General features: G+C 54.4%; 1 protein-coding gene across 3 annotated transcripts in view; it reads right to left on the reverse strand.

Moving 5' to 3' along the window:
* SLC4A3 (solute carrier family 4 member 3) overlaps nucleotides 1–21,686 on the reverse strand; it is a 43,620-nt gene that overhangs the window by 14,610 nt on the left and 7,324 nt on the right. For all 3 annotated transcript variants that reach the window (XM_064164345.1, XM_064164354.1, XM_064164363.1), the window contains exons 3-12: nucleotides 20,496–20,652; nucleotides 16,158–16,486; nucleotides 15,586–15,728; nucleotides 14,608–14,819; nucleotides 6,028–6,179; nucleotides 4,831–5,011; nucleotides 4,155–4,290; nucleotides 3,894–4,068; nucleotides 3,407–3,503; nucleotides 480–664 (exon numbers count right to left, since the gene is read on the reverse strand). In XM_064164345.1, coding sequence (XP_064020415.1) covers nucleotides 480–664; nucleotides 3,407–3,503; nucleotides 3,894–4,068; nucleotides 4,155–4,290; nucleotides 4,831–5,011; nucleotides 6,028–6,179; nucleotides 14,608–14,819; nucleotides 15,586–15,728; nucleotides 16,158–16,486; nucleotides 20,496–20,652 — 1,767 coding nt within the window. The remainder of the gene's footprint in view (nucleotides 1–479; nucleotides 665–3,406; nucleotides 3,504–3,893; nucleotides 4,069–4,154; nucleotides 4,291–4,830; nucleotides 5,012–6,027; nucleotides 6,180–14,607; nucleotides 14,820–15,585; nucleotides 15,729–16,157; nucleotides 16,487–20,495; nucleotides 20,653–21,686) is intronic.

Genomic DNA, 21,686 nt, shown 5'->3' on the forward strand with positions numbered 1-21,686 from the left:
AGCACCCCCAGGTCCCTTTCTTCCTGGCTGCTCTCAGCCACTCTGCCCCCAGCCTGCAGCGCTGCTTGGGGTTGTTGTGGCCAAAGTGTAGAACTCTGCACTTGGCCTTGTTCAATCCTATCCCATTGGCCTCTGCCCACTCATCCAGCCTGGCCAGGTCCCTCTGCAGGGCTTTGCTACCCTCCAACAGCTCCACACTGCTCCTAGCTTGGTGTCATCTGCAAACTTACTGAGGATGGACTCAGTCCTCTGGTCCAGTGCCTTTCTTCACCCAGCCTAATTCTCCCTGTCCCAGACAGTCTGGGAGCATCCCATTGGGTCAAGCCAGACTGCTCTTTAAAATTCCAGGTGCTCACATCTGCCTGCCCCACCTGAGTCTCAGCACAGCATCTCTCAGCACTCTCATCCCAGGACTGACCTCTGAGCAGCTAAGAAAGCTCTCTCCCCTGTGCCAGCATCACTGCCTGTCAGCTCCTCACCTTGTCAGACATGAGGGTGGAGATGGAACGGCCAATTTCATGGTAGTCCATGTTAGCCTGGCTCGGTCCCAGCAGCACAAAGATGAATCTGACAGGAATTGGGACCTCCAAGACAGATTCCAGGAAGACTGCTTCATTTAGTCGGACAAAGGCCATAGTTGGCTGCTCCAGGAACTGCACACAACCTACCAGGAAGCAATGTGTTGAACAGAGTTAATCAGTGGGGGGAGCTGCACCAGGCTGTCTTTAACAGTGGAAACAGGGATGTGGGGGGTTCCCCTGAGCCCTGCAGTCCTGCACTTGCCTGCAGATCACTGACACTGCAGAGATTTTGATGCTGAGGATTGCTCTAAGTCCTCTGTTCCCTGACTGCTCCCAAGCAGTGCTGCTTTGGTAGCTTCCCAGACAGTCCTTTCTTAACCTCTTACAGATGGGACTCTACTGATTCTACATTTGGCTAATTTTAGAGCAGGTTGTTTTCCACTAAGCCACTGCCTCGTGGAAGCAAGCCCCTTACATGCTACTTCTATCAAACAAACTTCTAATCTCATCAAAGAATGAAATCAGGTTTGCTTGACATGACCTATTTCCCATGAACTTCACTGCTTGGCAATAATTACATCCTTATCTTTTAACTCTGTATTCAATGAATCCCATCCTAGTTCTGCACTGTGCTGTCTAGGAAGGACATCAGGCTGATCATAGAATCACAGAATCAGTCAGGGTTGGAAGGGACCACAAGGAGCAGCCAGTTCCAACCTCCCTGCCATGCCCAGGGACACCCTACCCTAGAGCAGGCTGCACACAGCCTCAGCCAGCCTGGCCTCAAACACCTCCAGCCATGGGGCCTCAACCACCTCCCTGGGCAACCCATTCCAGCCTCTCACCACTCTCATGCTCAACAACTTCCTCCTCACCTCCACTCTGACTCTCCCCACCTCCAGCTTTGCTCCATTCCCCCCACTCCTGGCACTCCCTGACAGCCTCAAAGGTCCCTCCCCAGCCTTTTTGTAGCCCCCTTCAGATCCTGGAAGGCCACCAGAAGGTCCCCTGGGAGCCTCCTCTTCTCCAGCCTGCACAGCCCCAACTCTTTCAGTCTGTGCTCACAGCAGAGCTGCTGCAGCCTCTGAGCATCCTCCTGGCCCTGCTCTGGACACTCTCCAGCATCTCCACATCCCTCTTGTCCCAGGGGCTCCAGAGCTGGATGCAGTACTCCAGGTGGGGTCTCAGCAGAGCACAGCAGAGGGGGAGAATCCCCTCCCTGGCCCTGCTGGCCACACTTCTGCTGCTGCAGCCCAGGCTCTGCTTGGCTTTCTGGGCTGCAAGTGCACACTGCTGGCTCATGCTGAGCTTCTCCTCCAGCAGCATCCCCAAGTCCCTCTCCTCAGGGCTGCTCTCCAGCCTCTCACTGCCCAGCCTGGACTTGTGCTTGGCATTGCCTCCACCCAGCTGCAGGACCTTGTCCTTGGTCTTGTTGAACCTCCTGAGCTTGGCTTGTGCCCACCTCTGCAGCCTGCCCAGGTCCCTCTGGATGGATCCCTGCCCTCCAGCCTGTCTGCTGCAGCACACAGCTTGGTGTGGGCAGCAAACTTGCTGAGGCTGCACTCAGTGCCTCTGTCCATGGCCCCCAGAAAGATGTTGAACAAGACTGGTCCCAGGACCAACCTACAGGTACTGGATCACAGTCCTTCTCCTCTTGAGCACTGAAGCTATGAGCTCTTACCTGTTTTTCTCCTGTGTTCCCTGCATTCTGAGACTTCTTTTGGTTTTGTTTTGAGATGAAAACAAGCCAGCCCTTCAAAGACTCACAGGTGCAAACTGCACAGCTTGTTTTACAATGTCCAGATCTCATCAATGCTTGGCACCCTCCTTGGTTCCTAACAGATTGGGAAGTACTCCTGCATCCTCTGGCACAGCAGCCACTTCCTTCCCATGCTGCACACAAACCTCTATTGGACACTTGCATTTCTCTGGCATTATTGATGATCTTTCTGCCCTCTGTGTCTAGAAAGCAGCTGTGTTCTGTGTTAGACTGGCAAGTCTGGGCCATCTGAAGGGGCAGAGCAAATTCTACTACAGCCTGACCTCAGAAATGGGCAGTGTTTAGTTATGAGAGTATTCAAATTGTGATTGTGAAGCCTCTTTGGCCTCATGGTGGTTAAGCATTGGCTTGGTAGAGCTGCTGAGCCTGCTTGCCTGAGCCTTTCACCTACTGGACAGACAATGACATTTACTTTGCTTCTAGTGTAGCTACTTTTGCTAAGATATTAATATCAGCAAAGCACTGAGAACTCCTCTGGTGGTCAGAAGGCACCAAGCCCAAGCCCACTGATGCTTGAGGATGCTTGCTCACAGCCCTCTTGTGCAAAGAATTACCTCCTGGCAGTGCTGTGGTCAATACCCAAGAGCTTGCCACCAGCCAGGCTCAGCTTCCATAAATTCAAAGCAACCTGGCACACACAATCAGCAACCAACGCTGGCCAGGGGCAGGGCCCAGCTGCTGGCGAGGGGTGGAGAGGTCAGGAGGAGGGCAGCCATAGTCAGAGGACAATGTGAGGACTGTTAGCAGCCAGTGTGTGGCTATCAGTCCCTCGAGCACAACTTGCCCACTTCTGGGGTATTCTGGTGAGCCTGGTGGGACTTTCCCCTCCAGCCTGGGACCCACCTCCCAGCAGCAGTTTTCTGTCAGCCTCTTTCTTAATTCAGGAGAGGAAGCACCCTGGCACCCCCTACATTTGATACAGGCAAACAAAACGTGCCACTGCCAGAGGAGAGAGAGCATGCACGGCTCTCCCCCCAGCTGAGCTCCAGGACATGTCCCAGCTGACAGAATGCCTCTCAGGAAGGAGGTCAAAGACAGCCGGGGCCAGGGCCGGCTCTGCGCTAGCCTCGCCTGCTGCCGCAGCACTCCACACACTGCCTCTTACCCACAAGGACCACTGTGGCCTCTGCATCTTCAGGGATTTTCTCCATCAGCTTCAGGTACTTTCGGTGGCCCTCGGAGTTATGGAGATGTGGGGTTTTCTGCCAGGGAATAAAAGTAAGGAAGGACAAAGTCCCCACACCTTTGTCTCCCTAAGCAACCCGCATCCCACTGGAGTATCTGCAACTGGGCTTGCCTCAGCTGCACACCCAACACCACCTTGCTTTGCACACAAGGCAGAGCCCACCCTGCAAGTGCCAGGGCTGCTGCTGCCATTGCATGCTCAAGCAGACATCTGCATACAGCATAAAGCTAAAATGAGGTCTTGACATCATAAGGCAGTGACCTGATTTCCAGTAGCCTGCGTGATCCAGGGGAGAGCAGCCTTTGCAAGTACAGGGGCCCAGAGACGGATACCAGGTGCTGCCACCACCTAACAGCTGTCCCCAGTGTATGGAAAAGGAAGCAGTAAAGTCCCATGTCACCCTCACCTCCTTGCACTCAGTCTCATTGGCCTTGGGGTCAGCCATCTCAATGCGCTCTTCCCCCATCAGAGGCACGCAGGTGTCAGTGGTGTGGTTGTGGTGGTGGTTCCCCACAATGGAGTTCATGCTGGAGCTGGAGTGGTTCCTCGGGAAGAAGCCTTCTTTTTCATCATTGGGGTGGCTGAGGGGGAGAATGGTGGCCGTGAGGGGACCTGCCTCCCTTGCCACCTGGGGCTCCCAGACAGCCCTCAGCCACGCACCACCCACCTGTGCTTCAGCAGCAGGGCACGCAGCACGTTTGCTCTGTCTTCTGCTCTGATCTGGTCAGAGATGATCATGGTCTCCACCATGAGGTGAGCAATGCCAGGAAGAGTGGTCTGCTCCAGGTCGAGGAGGATGGCACCTGCCAGCAGGAGGGGAAGAGCCCTGCTCCTAGTGTGCAGTAGCCCCCAGCACATGCACACCCTGAGGACACAGCTCTCCCACCAGCAGCCAGGCTGCAGCTGGAGATTCTCCCCACCAAGAAACGCCCCAAGTCCACTTGTCTTATGCCCTCTGTGTACATCCTTGCCCCAAGGGAACCCAAAAGTGCCAAGGTGCAATGGCATTTCTCTCTCATTTCAGATTCCCACTCTGACAAAATTTGTCCTTTCACACCAAAGATGTGTCCAGGACTTGTGAGCCCAGGCACAGCTGGGTGCAGCAGCTGCCACACATCTGAGAGCAGCTAAGCAGAGCAAGGAACCAACACAGGCACCCCTGGGCTAACACAAACCCTGGCACAGAGGCTGCAGGATTGTCTGTCAACATAGACCCTACCTGGAACCTGGACACGGTCACTGCTAGCCTGTTTACAGCAAGGGGTCAAGCAAGTGACAGAAGCAGTGCAGTAAAACCTGTCCCACAGTAAGACATCAACCCCAGCCTGTGGCTACTGACTCACCATGGGCAATTGTCTTCCTGAGCTCCAGCAGGCTGCGGAAGGACAGTGAAGCCACATGAGGCTTCCCCCACCTTGCTGTGTCCTCCTCCACATCCTCCTCGAATTTGATCCAACGGGCTGTCTCCCTCCAGTACATCTCCTGGTTCTTATCCATCACCAGCTCATTCAGCTCCACAAACACCTGGTGGAAATTCCAGAGGACATTGCACTTCCCCTGATGTATACAGCTTGAGCAGCAACACGGGGAAAGCCTCAGGTTTGTTCTCAAGGTACCACTTGGTCTAAAGTGCTGTCTGAGCAAGCCTGTCTCAGTTAATCAGAGGTTTAGTGAAGAGAAGCAGCCCAGGACATAGAATCATAGAATCAGAGGTTGGAAGAGACCTCCAAGCTCATCCAGTCCAACCTAGCACCCAGCCCTGGCCAATCAACCAGACCATGGCACTAAGTGCCTCATCCAGGCTTGGCTTCAGCACCTCCAGGGACAGTGACTCCACTACCTCCCTGGGCAGCCCATTCCAATGCCAATCACTCTCTCTGCCAACAACTTCCTCCTCACATCCAGGCTAGACCTCCCCTGCCACAACTTGAGGCTGTGTCCCCTCGTTCTGTTGCTGCTTGCCTGGCAGCAGAGCCCAACCCCACCTGGCTACAGCCTCCCTTCAGGTAGTTGTAGACAGCAGTGAGGTCTGCCCTGAGCCTCCTCTTCTCCAGGCTAAACAACCCCAACTACAGATACCACTGGCAGCATCACAGTTGATTCCATCAGCACATGGAGGACCAAAAACCTCCAAGTCCCATGGCATGGGTAGAGTATAACCTTACAGTGCTGAATTCCTTTCTACTCAACTGTGACCATTTTCCTCTCTGCCTGCTTCTTGGTTTCCCTCCAGATTTCCCACACTTAGCAGAGATGGTAACGTTACTGTGCTGCCAACTTCCACAACAGCAGTGCCCTGTGACTTTATAGCATCTTCTTCCAGGGTCAAAGCTTTGTGCTTTCAGAGAAATCTCTGCTTTCACTGGAAAAAAAAGTGTATTTTCAGCCCTCGTGATCATTGAGAAGAGCCTAAAAAGCCACTCCCAAGGTCACGTAAAGAATTAAGCATCAGGAAAGCACCTTCATGGCTTTCTGAAGTGCTTGTCTCTAGTCCTGCTTTATGGCTCCTGAACGAGTGTGGGAGGACAGCACATCGTTACCTCATGGGGCTTTCTATCCAGCTTCTTCTTCTTCTTCTTTTTCTTGACAGATGGAGTTGCTGCTAATTTCTTGCTCGTCCTGGTGATCTGGCTCCGAGATGGCTTCTTCATCAGATGCCTCCTCACTCCAGGGTTATCTTCAAAACGGTGGCCTGGAACATGGGAAAGGGAAAAAAGACCACTAGAGTCATAGAATCAAGCAGGTTGGAAGCTCATTCGAGCTCAGCCAGTCCAACCTAGCACCCAGCCCTGCCCAATCAACCAGACCATGGCACTAAGTGCCTCAGCCAGGCTTGGCTTCAACACCTCCAGCCACAGAGACTCCACCACCTCCCTGGGCAGCCCATTCCAGTGCCAATCACTCTCTCTGCCAACAACTTCCTCCTAACATCCAGCCTAGACCTCCCCTGCCACAGCTTCAGACTGTGTCCCCTTGTTCTGCTGCTGCTTGCCTGGCATAAGAGCCCAGCCCCACCTGGCTACAGCCTCCCTTCAGACAGTTGTAGACAGCAATGAGCTCTGCCCTGAGCCTCCTCTTCTGCAGGCTGCACACCCCCAGCTCCCTCAGCCTCTCCTCACAGGGCTGTGCTCCAGGACCCTCACCAGCCTTGCTGCACTTCTCTCAGCACCTTCCAGCACCCTCTCTTGAATTGAGGAGCCCAGAACTGGACACAGCACTCAAGGGGTGGCCTGAGCAGTGCTGAGTGCAGGGGCAGGAGAACCTCCCTTGTCCTGCTGCCCACACTGCTCCTGAGCCAGGCCAGGCTAGTTTGCCTAGTGGAAACACACTGCCTGGAAGAGAAACACATCCAAGCCTCTCCTTCTCTCATTAGATTTCAGTAGCAAAAACCTGGCAGATGGAGCAATTGCCATCATCCTCCAGACCTTTGAAGATCCTTTCTGACTCACCAGCCTACTTTCAGCTCTTCCAGACACCTGTGAGCTAATTCCCTCAAGAAGAAGACTCCCCAGACCTGTGCATAGACTGCAGAGCCATTGCAAAAGTGGTGCATTAACCCTCGGTGCAAAGCACTCTGAAGCCTCGCCTGCACAGCTCTGCACCCAGCTAGCCCAGGCAGGCACCTGCCTGGAGATCATTTCTCCCACTGGAGGAAGGCCTGGTGCTCAGCAAGCATAAGGGGAAGAATATTTAGCTGCTGCTCTGGGAGACACAGAGAAATACAAATGGCTGTTTGATTTAATTGTGCAAGGAGACTGCAGGGTAACAGTGCAGATGAGAGCCGCATGGAGGCTGGGCAGCTCGCTCCAGCTATCGCTGCTTCCAGATGATCCGCAGGGCCACTGCAATGCCTCTGGAAGGTCCAGCTTACAGTTTGGCTGGCTGAATCAAAGCCCCCTGAAGCCTCCAGAGAGGCTGCTGAGACTGTATTACAGACCCAACACCAAGCTCCTCAGTGCTGTTTGCTAGCCAGCCCCTGCCAAAGCCTGGCCGTGACTGTGCTGGTTCCTTCTGCAATGCCAGGGAAACAGCCCTTGGGCGACCAGCTGTCACAGAGGGCAGCTTCCCTGGGCACTGCTCAGAGGCAGCAGGTGTATCTTCCTCAGCACAGTCTGTGGGGATGGAGAAAGCCTTGGACCCCAGGTGCAGGATGGGCAGGCTCCCACAGAAACCTACTGAATGAGGGGCTCTGCTCAGCTTCAGTCCAGCAAGGCTTGCTGGCCCTGCTTGTAAAGCAAAGACAGGTTCTTCTCCCTGAGGGACCAAATGAGGCTCTCCAGTGGCTGGCATAGCATCATAGAATCAGTCAGGGCTGGAAGGGACCACAAGGAGCAGCCAGTTCCAACCCCCCTGCCATGCCCAGGGACACCCTACCCTAGGGCAGGCTGCACACAGCCTCACCCAGCCTGGCCTCAAACACCTCCAGCCATGGGGCCTCAACCACCTCCCTGGGCAACCCATTCCAGCCTCTCACCACTCTCCTGCTCAACAACTTCCTCCTCACCTCCAGGCTGAATCTCCCCACCTCCAGCTTTGCTCCATTCCCCCCAGTCCTGCCACTCCCTGATAGCCTCAAAAGTCTCTCCCCAGCTTTTTTTTAGGCCCCTTCAGATCCTGGAAGGCCACCAGAAGGTCACCTGGGAGCCTCCTCTTCTCCAGACTGCACAGCCCCAACTCTTTCAGTCTGTCATAGAATCAAGCAGGTTGGAAGAGACCTCCAAGCTCACCCAGTCCAACCTAGCACCCAGCTCTGTCCCATCAACCAGACCATGGCACTAAGGGCTTCATCCAGTCTCCTCACAGCAGAGCTGCTGCAGCCCTCTCAGCATCCTCCTGGCCCTTCTCTGGACACACTCCAGCATCTCCACATCCCTCCTGTAATAGGGGCTCCAGAACTGGATGCAGGACTCCAGGTAGGGTCCCACCAGAGCAGTATGAATGTTCAGCCTCCATACACCTTTCTGCACTTGGCTTCAAGACCTGCACTCCCAGGGCACGAGCGGTAGCAAACAGCTCTGAGTTTGAAGGCCAAGTGGTCTCCTCAGTGTCATCAGATGCATATCTGTGCATCTCTGGCAGGGAAAGACACACCCAGCATCTGGCCAGGCAAACCATGGCCTTGCTCCTTGTTGATCTGGGAGGCTAAATTAGATCTAAAATGAATCAATAGTGAGCCTCAGGGCATTTTCCCCCATTGGCTGCCCTGCCCATGCATGCCCTGCTGACAGATGGACTCCTCCCTGCTCCACTTACTGCACTGCTATGTCAATAGGAGCCAATAACTGCCCACTGCTACAAACATTTCTGGGAGCTGGACACATCTGGAGCTTCCTCAGATGCTTGCATGGATTTCTCAGGCCCCGTGTGCATGGTAGCCACTTCTTCACACTCAGGTGTCAAACAAACAGCCCACTGGGCAGATGGTCTTGGTATCTGGCACCTCCCCTCCAATCCCTGTGGTTTCTGACTCTCCCACACAGCCTGGGGCTCCTTCTTAGAGTCACAGACTCAAGCAGGTAGGAAGAGACCTCCAAGCTCATCCAGCCCAACCTAGCACCCAGCCCTGCCCAAGCAACCAGACCATGGCACTAAGTGCCCCAGCCAGCCTTGGCTTCAACACCTCCAGGCACGGCCACTCCACCACCTCCCTGGGCAGCCCATTCCAATGCCAATCACTCTCTCTGACAACAACTTCCTCCTAACATCCAGCCGGAACCTGCCCTGGCACAACTTCAGACTGTGTCCCCTTCTTCTGTTGCTGCTTGCCTGGCAGCAGAGCCCAACTCCACCTGGCTACAGTCTCCCTGCAGGCAGCTGCAGACAGCAATGAGCTCTGCCCTGAGCCTCCTCTTCTGCAGGCTGCACACCCCCAGCTCCCTCAGCCTCTCCTCACAGGGCTCTGCTCCAGGACCCTCACCAGCTTCGTTGCCCTTCTCTGGACACTTTCCAGCACCTCAACGTCTCTCTTGAATTGAGCAGCCCAGAACTGGACACAGCACTCAAGATGTGGCCTGAGCAGTGCTGAGCACAGGGGCAGAAGAACCTCCCTTGTCCTGCTGCCCACACTGCTCCTGAGCCAGCCCAGGATGCCATTGGCTCTGCTGCCCACCTGGGCACACTGCTGCCTCATGTTCAGCCTACTATCTACCAGTACCCTAAGGACCCTTTCTTCCTTCTTTCCATGGCTGTGGAAGACCAGGGCCAGATGATGCTGTGCCCAGCAAGGCAGAGTGCTCAGGCAGAGCACAGTAAGCCTCCCCCAGGGTGAGGAGAGGCTGCAGTGCAGGGCTCCTCAGCAGGAGCCCTGGGAAGCACGCACAAGCGTTCAGGCTCAGGCACCACATGTCTGGAGGACAGACCAAATGAGAAGAGACAAGTTTCCTGCCAGCACCTCCAGTGCCTCCCACACTCGCTGACAGGAACAGGAGCCAGAGCGCCACAGGCTCAGAGCAAGCTGGTGAGGGCACACCTCCAGAGCCCCACACAGCCTGAGAAGTGATACTCTGTGCTGCTCTCCTTTGGCAGTGCTTGTGGCCACTCAAATGCCAGCTGGGGATGACAGCTGGGGCTGCAGTATGGACACGTGGGCTTAATTTAGCAACAGGCTGCTGACTTCGGGAGTCTCAGGCAGAGCCCAGCTGAGGTGATCCAGGCTGCTCTGCTGAGAGCCCTTCTCTGTCCCATCAGATCGGTGCCTCCCTCAAATGAAAGTCACTTCCCCCAAATGGAAGTCAAGCTGAAGCAAGCACCTGAGTCTGGGGTCTTTACTTATGACAGGATCCTAGACTGACACCCAATGTGGTGTGCCCAGGGCATAGCTCTGCCATCCTTGCTTGAAGCCAAACATCCCAGTTTGGGAAGTACCCAAGCATGGCTCTTCCTGTACCTTCTCTCCAGTGCAGGAGCAAAGCATGAGATAGTGACAACCTCTGAGGGCACAGAGTGGTTCCCACTGCAGCTCCACTACTACAAACTGGTGTCATCCTCCCACACAGCATCTCCTAAAGCCTCCTGCAGAAGATCTACTTGCCACATTGGCCTCCACGGACAGGTCTCATGGAATGGCCAAGTTCCTTTTCCACCAGCTTAAAGTGAAGAATACAAATAGGGCTGCACTGGTTAAATTCTTCCCCCAGAATGCCTGCGTGAGTCAGTCCAACTCAGTGGGTGACTGCCTTCAATTCATGTGTTGGCTCCTGCTTCCCTCCTCTCATTAGCTTCTATCCACAAGCAGGAAGCACAGCAAGAGGCATTGAGAGTATTTCTATCAGCATGAGGGCAATTTGCTAGCCCAGTATCACAGAGGTGATGACACTTCCCATGTAACCCCAACTGCTAAGTTAGAGCAAGAGGGAAAACAAGAGACTGAAACTACAAAAAAGCTGGGGAGGCACATTTGAGGCTGTCAGGGAGTGCCAGGACTGGGGGGAATGGAGCAAAGCTGGAGGTGGGGAGAGTCAGAGTGGAGGTGAGAAGGAAGTTGTTGAGCAGGAGCGTGATGAGAGCTTGGAATGGGTTGCCCAGGGAGGTGGTTGAGGCCCCATGGCTGGAGGTGTTTGAGGCCAGGCTGGCTGAGGCTGTGTGCAGCCTGCCCTAGGGTAGGGTGTCCCTGGGCATGGCAGGGGGGTTGGAACTGGCTGCTCCTTGTGGTCCCTTCCAGCCCTGACTGATCCTATGAAAATCCATCTCTTGGAATACTTAAAATCAGACTAGACAAAATGCTACTCAACATACAGTAAGTCACAACCCTCTGCTACCTTCTGGGAAAAGCTACTGCCCTGCCCTGCACAGAGTCCAAGCTTCTCCTGGTTGATGTGATGGGGACAGCTGGACCCCAGCTCATTCCTGCTGCCATCCAGGTGTCCCTGCACAACCCTCCCCGCGCTCTGACCGCTAAAAGGTGAGCAAGGAAACAGGCTCAGCTCCAAGAAGGACTCTGGTTCTGCTCAAAAGCTATTAAATTGCTCCTGGATCTGAGCTGATCCTGGAAGAGGTATTGCTATGGAGTAAATAGCTGGGTGAGTTACACTGGCTGGGCATGAGCTGGCTCTGCACAGAACTCGCTCTGGTGTCTCTGCCATCCCTGCCTCCTCCACGTCTCTCTGCAGGATCAATCCGCGGCGCAGATTCACTGTGCAGCAACAATTAAGAGTTGAGTGTACACCACATCCTATTTCAAGCACCTGCAGTGTTAGCTGCAGCAATTAATCCAAGTGTTAAGTGCTAGCAAGCCCCATTTCCCCACTTCATAAGGGATGCATATCACACCTTGCAGAAGCCATCTGCCCCTTCTACCTTCCCAAGAACAGTCATCCTTGCCTGGGTGAACCCAGGGCAACTGTTCATGCTTTTCATGTACAGTTTGTTCAGCTGGGGACCACTCATGTAGCCAATTCACTCCAGCTTTCTACTCTGGACTTTGCTGCTATCTATTGGTACCTATCCATTTACAATAACGAGTAGCAGACCCAGCCAGAAGCAAATCTCCACTCGCTGGTCCCTGCAGAAGCACAGAGGCAGACATCTCTTTTCCTGAAGACTCATAAACATGGACCAGCTGAGAAAGGCAACACGTTGCTGGGACTGGGAGATGGGGCATGCCAAGTGTTTTGCCTGGGATCACACAGAGAGGCTGTGGCAGAGCCAGAAACTAAACCAAAGTATCTGGAGTCCCTGTTGCAAGCACTCTGCTTCTCTATCCCTGCTGGTTCTGGGCCCACATTACCCTCCTGTGTGCACTCCTAAATTAACACATCATCCACACAAGGACATTTGGGCAACTGCCACAGAGCTATGGCTATAAACAGTGTCACTCCCAGAGGAACACACAAAGAGACCTTTAAACTGTGAGTTAGCACTATGCCAAGGAAGAACCACCTGCACAAGACAGGGGTGAGGCTCCAGTTTCTGCACAGCCCTTGGGACAGCCTAGAGATCCAGCTCTCCCCAAGGGATGTGCAGGTATGAAAACAGAGAGGTGTTCTTCACTCTTGGGATTCCTATTCTCCTTCCCTGCTTTTCCCACTCTTCCTTCCTTGCTCTTTACCCCTTTCCAGGCACCCCAGCCAGCCTGCCATTAGCCAGTTTCACAGCCACACTCAAGCCTGCAGACATGGGGAGCAGGTTATTTTTTCCTCTGGGTGTTAGGCTACTCTGCAGAGCTGAGAACATGATATCCACCTCAGCTGCTGGATCTGCAGCTTAGCTTCAATTCCAGCAAACAGAGTAGCAGCATGCTGTCACCTTGTGCCACAGATGACAGGGAAAATGCCTCTGTCCTTACACACACTTTGGAGCAGTTGTCTTTTCTCTGCCCATGCCATGGGCCACATAGAATCACAGAATCCACCAGCTTGGAAGAGACCTCCAAGCTCAGCCAGCCCAACCTAGCACCCAGCCCTAGCCAATCAACCAGACCAAGGCACTAAGTGCCCCAGCCAGGCTTGGCTTCAACACCTCCAGGCACAGAGACTCCACCACCTCCCTGGGCAGCCCATTCCAATGCCAATCACTCTCTCTGCCAGGAACTTCCTCCTAACATCCAGCCTAGACCTCCCCTGGCACAATTTGAGGCTGTGTCCCCTTGTTCTGCTGCTGCTTGCTTAGCAGCAGAGCCCAACCCCCACCTGGCTACAGCCTCCTTTCAGGTAGTTGTAGACAGCAATGAGGTCACCCCTGAGCCTCTTCTTCTCCTCATAAGCACAGTGCAGCTGCCTCCAGAGCTGCTTGAGCAAGATGCACCTAGGGAAGCACCACAGCACCGCAACATAGATCTGCACAAAGACCTCAGACAGACACACAGACACCAGGCAGCTCTTCCAGTGTCCCCAGGCACACAGTGGGGCAGAACCATAACTCCCCTAAACCAGGAGACCAACCTGACGCGAAGAGGGTGCAGACAGCAAACACAGGGTGAGGAATAAGCACTTTAGCTGGGGGCTCTGATCTACAGCTGCAACCATGGGGGCACTGCTCCGGCCAGTACTTACAGGTGGGCTCACTGCCTGGGTAGCCCAGATGGTTTCTGATAGCCTCCCATAAATCATAGTCTTCAAAATTGAAGGCAAATTCATCAAAGTCTTCATAGCCGAGTGAGTTGCGAATACAGGTGTGTATTGCTACTTCTGGGCTGCTGACCCCTTCCAATTCCTTTGCTGCTTCCTCTCTCTCTTGCAGGGTTGTCATTTTGTCCTTGTGAAGATCAGGGGTCAGGAGCCATGAGCTACTTGCCTTCAGAGAAGGGGCTGGGGTAGCCAGGTTGATGGTGGAAAGCAAGCTAGATCCTGCAGGCGCTTCACCGCAGCCCTGGGGTCAGCCCCAGTGCCTGGCTCCCCTCCTCGTGGGGCATGAAGGTGCTGGCTGCAGCAGCCCCCGAGGACTGATGAGGTCCCTGTAAGGCCAGGTTCACCCAGGGATGCTTCGGCAGGGGACTGCCCCTCCAGCTGCTCAGGAGCAGGGTCCTGGCTGTGCTGCAGTCTCGTGCCAGCTGCCCAGGGATGCGATGCCCAGGGACAGCCAGGCTGAGCGCACGGCACCGCTTCTCTCCCTCACTCCCCTCTGGTGTCTCCCTCCCTCTCCAGCCTGCAGAGCAACCTATTGAATTCTCCATGTCCTCGGGCCCGCAGCGTGCATTTCCATGACGTCTCTGCTGCCTGCCCTCACGCAGCACACAGGGGCAGTCCCGCTCCAAGAAGCTCTGGAGAGGGCAGCTGGCTCTCCACCAGGAGAGCAGAGGAGAGGGAAGGCTTCCTCACCTCGGGTTTTCTGTGATGCCAGAGCTGGCATGTCACAGAGAGGGCTGGTCGCTGGGAAAGTGTGTCAGGAGAAGAGAGAGCTGGGTCTCAGGGAAACACAGGGAGCCCTGAACAAGGGAGGGTAGCATGGCAGGTGGAGGAGCAAGGGCAGGTGTGAGTAGAGGTGCTGGAAACATGGGGGACAAAACTGTGGACATGGCAAAACTGAGAGAGAGAGAGGAGTCAAGGCTGAACAGACAGGGACCAGGGGACAGGGAGATGAGGACCAGGCTGACGGCTGGGTGTGGAGCTGCTAGGGAAGAGGGCAAAGCAGGGAGAAGCGAGGGACACGCTCGCAGGAAGGTAAGCAGAGCTGCAGAGCCTCACTTTTCATGCCATCCAAGTCAGCAGATGCCAGCATCTGGGCCTCGGCCTCGTCCGTGGGGACGCGCTGGTACGCGGCGCTCTCCAGCGTGGTCATGCTGCCGATGCACATCCTCTCTTTCAGGTCGTAGGTGACTCGTTGTCCGCTTGCCACCTGGCCCCAGGGCTTGCGCCTCTCCCAGCCCCGAGGCAGACGTTCCCGAGGCCCAGGGGGGCTGGAAGAAAGAGAGACCGACGGTAGAACACAGGGTGAAGGAGGATGGGCACCAGCCCCTCAGCGGCTGAGCGACCTCAGCCTGCCCTGCCCTGCCCTGCCCAAGAAGTCCCTGAGAAGGGAAGCCAGGAGTGACCCATCCTGGTAACCTGAACCTTCTGCTCCTCCTCTACCCCACCACAGACTGGGATCGGTTTGTGGTCAGCGCTAGGGATCCACCTCTGACTTAATGGCCTCACGGTCCTCTGACTCAGCTGAGCCTCCTGAGGCTTCCCAGCCTGCAGGGTCAACATCACAGCACAAGAAAGAGGAGGACTTCAGACGTGCAACCCAGCGCCCTCAGACCCATGCTCCGGGGATTCCACAGAGCCAAGGAGGTTGCAGGAGACCCAGGGGGTGACTGTCCCATCGGGGAGCAGCTGTGTTTAGATGTTAGGGAGAAGTCCTTCACCATAAGGGTGGTGAGACACTGGAAGGGGTTGCTCAGACAGGTGGTGGGGGCTCCATTCCTGGAGGTTTTCAACATCAGGCTGGATGTGGCTCTGGGCAACCTAATCTAGTGGAAAGCATCCCTGCCCGTGGCAGGGGGGTGGAACTGGATGATGCTTGAGGTCCCTTTCATCTCTGACAACTCTGCGATCCTCTCCCTCTGGGCTCCATGTTCCCAGGAAAGTGCTGCTGAGCACAGTCACTATGCTCAAGGACCAGGTCTGTGCAGCACCCCTGAGCCAGGGTGAGCAGCAGGCAGCTCAGCACCCCTCACCTACCTGCGGAGGGAGGCAGAGCCCTTGTCCTGCAGCAGGTCAGCGAAGCGTGGCATGGGGGACAGGATGCCACACTCCTCCTCCACGTGGAACTGCGCAGGGGCCTGTGCACTGCCAGACTCCTCCTCATCACTACCGATGGTGAACTGCAGAGGCAACAGTCCTGACAGAGTTGGGGCAGGCAGCCTTCATCCCAGCCCCTGGCAGGCAGATCCTCCCCAGGTCCCCATCTCCTCGAATGGGCCACACTGCTTCTCCCATGTGCCTCATAGCCTGGGACTAGCCATAACGAGCCCCTCCCCCATATCCTGTACACTCCAAGTACAGACACAGAGATCTTACCCCGTGCAAAATGGGCATGCTCAGCATCCACCCCAAGCAATGGCTTACCTATCACTATGCTCCAGTGCCTGTACCTGCTAGCCAGGGACAAAACCACTCTTCTCACAAGACTGCACAAACTCTTCCTCCTGAGCAGCACGCTCCCATCATCATACACCCTGCTACCCCCTTGGCCTTGACTCCACCTCCCCACAGCCTCCAACCCTCACCAGGTAGGGATGCCCTAGCCTTGCCTTTGGTTTGCTTAGGGGCTCCAGCTTAAGGGAGGTGTCCTTCCCACGAGCTTCACCCTCAGACTCCACAGATATCTCTTTCTCATGGGATTCCTCTGCCTCAGATTCTCCTTCTTCCTCTTCCTCCTCTTCTTCCTCCTCTTCTCCTCCCTCCTCGTCCTCTTCCTGGATGGTGGGGGTGACCTCCGATGGGGGTACTGAAGTTTTCTTCTTTTTCCTTCTCCTTTTTTTCCTCTTGCTGGCACGGGGAGTCCTCTTTTGGAACTTGAGGGCAGAAGGGAGGTGAGTGGAAAGCGGATGATGGATGTGGTGCGAGGTTTGACGGTGGACTGAGAGAGAAAAAGAGAGTCAGGGGCAGGAAGAGGCTGGGAGGAACCTGCCAGGCATCCCTCCAGGAAACAGCATGGTCTGGAGATCAAGGATCAGGAAGGGCAAGGAGAGCCACCAGCCCACAGGGACATAGCAAAGCTCTTCCAGTGATGCAGTAGGCTGTGTCCAGCTTGGGGCAGCTGGGGAGGTAGCCCTTGCACAGGTCCAAACCACACCAGTGCCATAGGGAAGGTAGGGCTCCTCTCCCAGAACCACTGAAAGCCACCACCACATGGCTAGGCAGAACTGCAATGACCTGCCCTGCCAGAGGCACTATTTCCTGCCTAAACATGGGGAAATGTTTCTCCTGTTCTCAAACAAGCATGATTTGGGCCCTTTGCAAACATTCTAGGGACATGGCTTAGGAGTTAGGGACATGGCTAGGGACGTGGCTTAGGGGTGGACTTAGTGTTAGGTTTACAGTTGCACTCTATGGTCTTAAAGGTCTTTCCTTTAATGATTCTGTGGTTCTATATTTGTTCCTGGCATGGTGTTCTTTGGGTTAAATAGATGCACCTCATTTATCCTGAGGTATTTGACAGCAAGTCCCTCCTGCATACCCACAGGAACCACAGACAAGGTCTTTTAGTGCAGGTGCAACTTCAGCCCACATGCCAGGTACTGTGTACCAGCCTCTGAAATGCAGGTTCCATTAGGAGGTTGCCTTTTAAAAACCAGGGTAAAAAAACAGGCCAGAAGGACCTTCCTTTAAACTAATCTGCAAAGAGAAATTCATACAGACTTGACCTGGGTGTTGAGGGAATTAGAGAGTGAGAAGAAATTAATGGCATTTCTGAGCCTTCACTCAAAATCAGTGATAATACATCAGGCAGAGAGCAGGGTAAGCTCAGCCTGCCAGAAGAGAGGAAAGCAATTTCTGCCAGGTCTGTCTGCAGGCACAAAGGCTCCCATAGGCAGCCTGCAGGATGCACAGCTCCTGGGGCTGCACCCAGAGCAGCTGAAATCGCAGGGGCACCAGCCACTTTGCAAGGGGGCTTTGCTCAGCAGCTCTTCCTGAGGAATTGTTCACAGTCTGTTTTGATTTGGTTCCTTCCCAGCTTTCCTGTGACATGGCAGCAAAATCTGTTTATAGTGAAAACTACCTTCAAAGGACATTTTCAATGGAAGCTCTAACCTGCTCCCTGGGAGAGCCAGGCAGGTTCATTGTTTTGCTGTCATGTTTCCTTTGCTTTGGTTTCCTCAAGTCTTTTCTCCCTTATTTCCCCCCTTGGGAACAGCAGGGATATTTCACACACATCCCTGGTTCAGCAAGAGAGGCTCGGGGCAAAATTAGAGGAGATCTGGAATGGGCCATTGGAATGGGCTGCCCAGGGAGGTGGTGGAGTCATCACCCCTGGAGATGTTCAGAAATAGACTGGATGAAGCACTTAGTGCCATGGTCTGGTTGATTGGATAGGTTGGACTGGTGATAGGTAGGGCTGGGTGCTAGGTTAGACTGGATGAGCTTGGAGGTCTCTTCCAACCTGGTTGATTCTATGATTCTATGGTCAGATAACTACAAATTGGAAAGAGTTTGGGCTCTTTAGAAATGTTCTTTCCTTCCACATGTTCTTTTCTTTGACCTAATTATATGTACCCTCTTTCACTCACAGGTTTTGGTCTCAAGACCCTCCTGTCCCTCTGCTACGCTCCTGTAGTGCTGCTCTGCAAGCCAGAGATAGGTCAGCCGTGGGTTTCTAATGCAAGAGGAAGCAAGGAAGGGCCCAGCTGTACAGGTACTGCTCCTTCTACAGCACAAAGGTGCTGGTGAGGACACAGTCCATCCTTCCCTTCTGGCTTGTCCATATTGCCCCCAAGACAGAAACATTTACCCTTGGAATCAGAAGGCGACTGAAGCCTTAGACTGCAGGGAAGAGCAGTGATGGTAAGTGGCTGAGCTCACACTAGAGAGGGGAGCACTGCTCTTCTTGCCTGCACTCAGCCCTCCCCACATCAACCAAACACATCTCCACAGAGGTTGCCTGCAGGTAGGCAAAACATACCTCTTCCAAACAGAAAAGGCTTCATACTTCCCTCTTCCTCCTCCTTGTTCTCCTGCAATTCCTGCATGTCCATCCCCTGCCTCCCATCCCTTCTTCCTCCCCTGCAGAGCCTGCCTGTGTGGAAGGTTATTGCCCAACCTAGGTGTTTGATTACACTTCTCACTGATCTCGACAGGAGAGAGATGAAAAAGTCATTTGGGAAGGGAGCCGAGAGGGAACAACCTACAGGTTAGGAATTCCTGGCTCTGAATAAAGCAGGAAACAGTTCTAAACCTAGAGAGCATTCACCTCCATGGGCTGGTATGTTATTTTCCAAAGTTCAATGACTTAACCACATCTTCCAGCTACAGGAATGTGAGCTGCATCAAGTTTCTGAGAACCAGGGTTGGTGTAGCCCTAGATAACAGGGGTACATCAGGAGCTCAGAGGAAAATAAGCTTGACTCTCCTATTAAGAAGGAAAAAAATCCTAAACAGTACAAATCTCTAGTCCAGTTTTTCCAAGAAGCTTCTGCCATGCATGCTCAAGCAGATTCTCCATGTCCTCCAAGCCAACCCGCACACCTGTGCACAGAGGCAGAGCTCGTAAGCAGGTCAGTCCCACAGGCACAGAACAGGTATTCGACCCACAGCAAAGCTAACAGCACCTCGCAGACGTGTGGGAGAGTGGCTGTGTGCTCAGGCTGTCTGAATGGAACCTCTGTAGAGAAACGACACAAGCAGAAAGTAGCAGCTGGGGTGCGCTAGCAGCAGCCGTCGGAAAGGAGCGGCCGAGCAGAAAACAGCCTGGTGATGTAGCTGGAAAGTGATGCTCCCGAGGCTGTATCCCACCAAAGCTAACTCAGAAAATCAGCAGTGTCTGACTGTAAAGAGCCAGACAGTGGGAAATCCTTCTAACCATTGTTACTTGCCTGCCACACAAGGAGGTTGCTGGACGGGGGCCTCTTCCTCCTGTCCTTCACTGCTATTACTATGAGCTAATGTGACCCACACCAGGCAATAGCCTATGGCCACTCTTGTGAGCACGCTCCCATTTTACAGCCAAAGAGAGTTTGGGCAGACTACTTTGCCTTCACCATGGAAGGGCCATCAGCATCCTTAAAATCTGAGATGTTTCCAGAGGACCAATAAAATAAATGTGGGGAAAGAGTGCCAGGGGAGGTCCAGGCTGGATGTTAGGAGGAAGTTGTTGGCAGAGAGAGTGATTGGCATTGGAATGGGCTGCCCAGGGAGGTGGTGGAGTCACTGTCCCTGGAGGTGTTGAAGCCAAGCCTGGCTAAGGCACTTAGTGCCATGGTCTGGTTGATTGGCTAGGGTTGGGTGCTAGGTTGGACTGGCTGAGCTTGGAGGTCTCTTCCAACCTGCTTGACTCAATGACTCTATTCTATGAATAAATATGCTAACCAGAGGAGTTCAGGTGAGATTGTTTCCACATTCCAAATTCAGACTCCATTTTTGTTTTGCAGTCCTTTCTCTGAACAGAAAAGCCTGATGGTCTCGTGATTGCTACTCAGAAATACACAGGCATGCCTGACTGTAGGCATCTGCTTTTGGGCTGAGGAGGACAGCCTGGCTTGTGGCCATAGTTGGGTATTTCTTTGAAACCATGTGGAAGAAAAATAGCTTCAAAATGGAAATTGGAACATGGGGGAAGCAGCTGCAGAGATCCCCAAGTGGGGATCTGGCAAGTGAACCCCCCGAGTGGGAAGGTGAGTGAACACCCCAATCTGAGCTGTGCTACCATGTGGGCTGGGTGGTAGCCATGCCTGCAGGGACAGGGAACAGACAGGGAAGAGGCCCCTGGGCACCTGTGCTAAACTGGGCATATATAGTACTTTGGGAACAGTCTGAAGGAAGGAAGTAAAGCAGAGGTTAACATCGTGTCTAGGGTCCGTGCACAAGAGCTTGTAGGGCTGAGCAAGGGTCGGTGGTGAAGGTGGAAGTGGATTACAACAGTTCAAACCTACATTCAAAGTCTCTCTCATTGTAGCTGCGTCTTTGCTTCTCCAGATTGCTTGATGCTGATTTGCTTATCAGGTCCCCAAATCTTTCGATTGACAAAGTCTTATCCAAGTCCTCATCGTCCTCGGCACCAGGAGAGCCTTTCTCTGCACGATCTCTGCCCTGCACAGAAGTCGCCAGACAAGAGTCAAACACTGCAGACCTCCTACACCCCTTTGGATCCTGCACACAGTGCTGGGCTTGCTGAGAGGCAGCAGGCGTCTGACAAGAGATAAGCAAGCCTCAGTAGTCCTCCACACCTCTCTTGAGTGACAAGTATCAAGGGACTATGTCACTGAAGTCTTTCCTCCTCCAGGCTCAACAGCTTTTGTTTAGCAGGAATTTCCCTCACCTCACGTCTCAGTGTTGCCCTCTGGCCTTGCCTTTGACCGGTCTGCACTATCTCCCCCTGGGCAGTGACATCCCTGCTGCGGTGAGCTGCTCTCAGAGCAGTGACCACCCTCTGCCTTCCCACCGCCTCTCGGCACTCCTGGGGATTAGCAGCTCCCCCCGGGCTGCTTTCCTCAGGCCATGGGCACTTCTCTGCCTTTTGCCAGCAGAGGTGCTCCGAGAAGAGCATCGGCAGGTGACTCCTGTCCTTCCTGCCTGCCGAGCAGCTGCGGCTGCGAAAATGTTCCATCAATAAAGCCAAAATGCCAGCACAGAGCTGTTGTGGACTCCTGCGTTTCCATGGAAACAGGAGGCCCAACTGTGACAAATCTGTCTGTGGCGGGCAGGAGGAGGGAGCCAGGCAGCTTTAGCCGAGCTGTGCCTCTCCTCACAGCCTCCATCTGCTCCCAGCTGTGCCCTGGGAGCAGCTTTGCACATGTACGCGGGTCTGCCCCTCCTCTCACCTCAGCACGGGCGTCCCAAGCCGGGAGAGTCTCGTTTCAACCTGCCCAGCTCCTCCTGCTGCTTGCCTTCCCCACCCATCAGCTTGTGAAGGCAGAGGGACCCCAAACAGCAGCCTCAGGCCTTTCCTGGACCACAGTTTGCTGCGAGGGCGGATGCAGGTTCCTGGGCAGCCTCGGGGCAGCCTCTGTGCAATTCTGTTCCCGGAGAACAGAGGCTGCAGCTCCTCCTGCAGCAAGCTGCGAGGCTGCTGGTCCGCACGCAGCCGGCTGGGGCACGGGCCCGGGGGAAGAGGAGACGGCGCC

This window comes from Pogoniulus pusillus, chromosome 2 (genome assembly GCF_015220805.1).
Source record: "Pogoniulus pusillus isolate bPogPus1 chromosome 2, bPogPus1.pri, whole genome shotgun sequence".
NCBI classification, from domain to species: Eukaryota; Metazoa; Chordata; class Aves; order Piciformes; family Lybiidae; genus Pogoniulus; species Pogoniulus pusillus.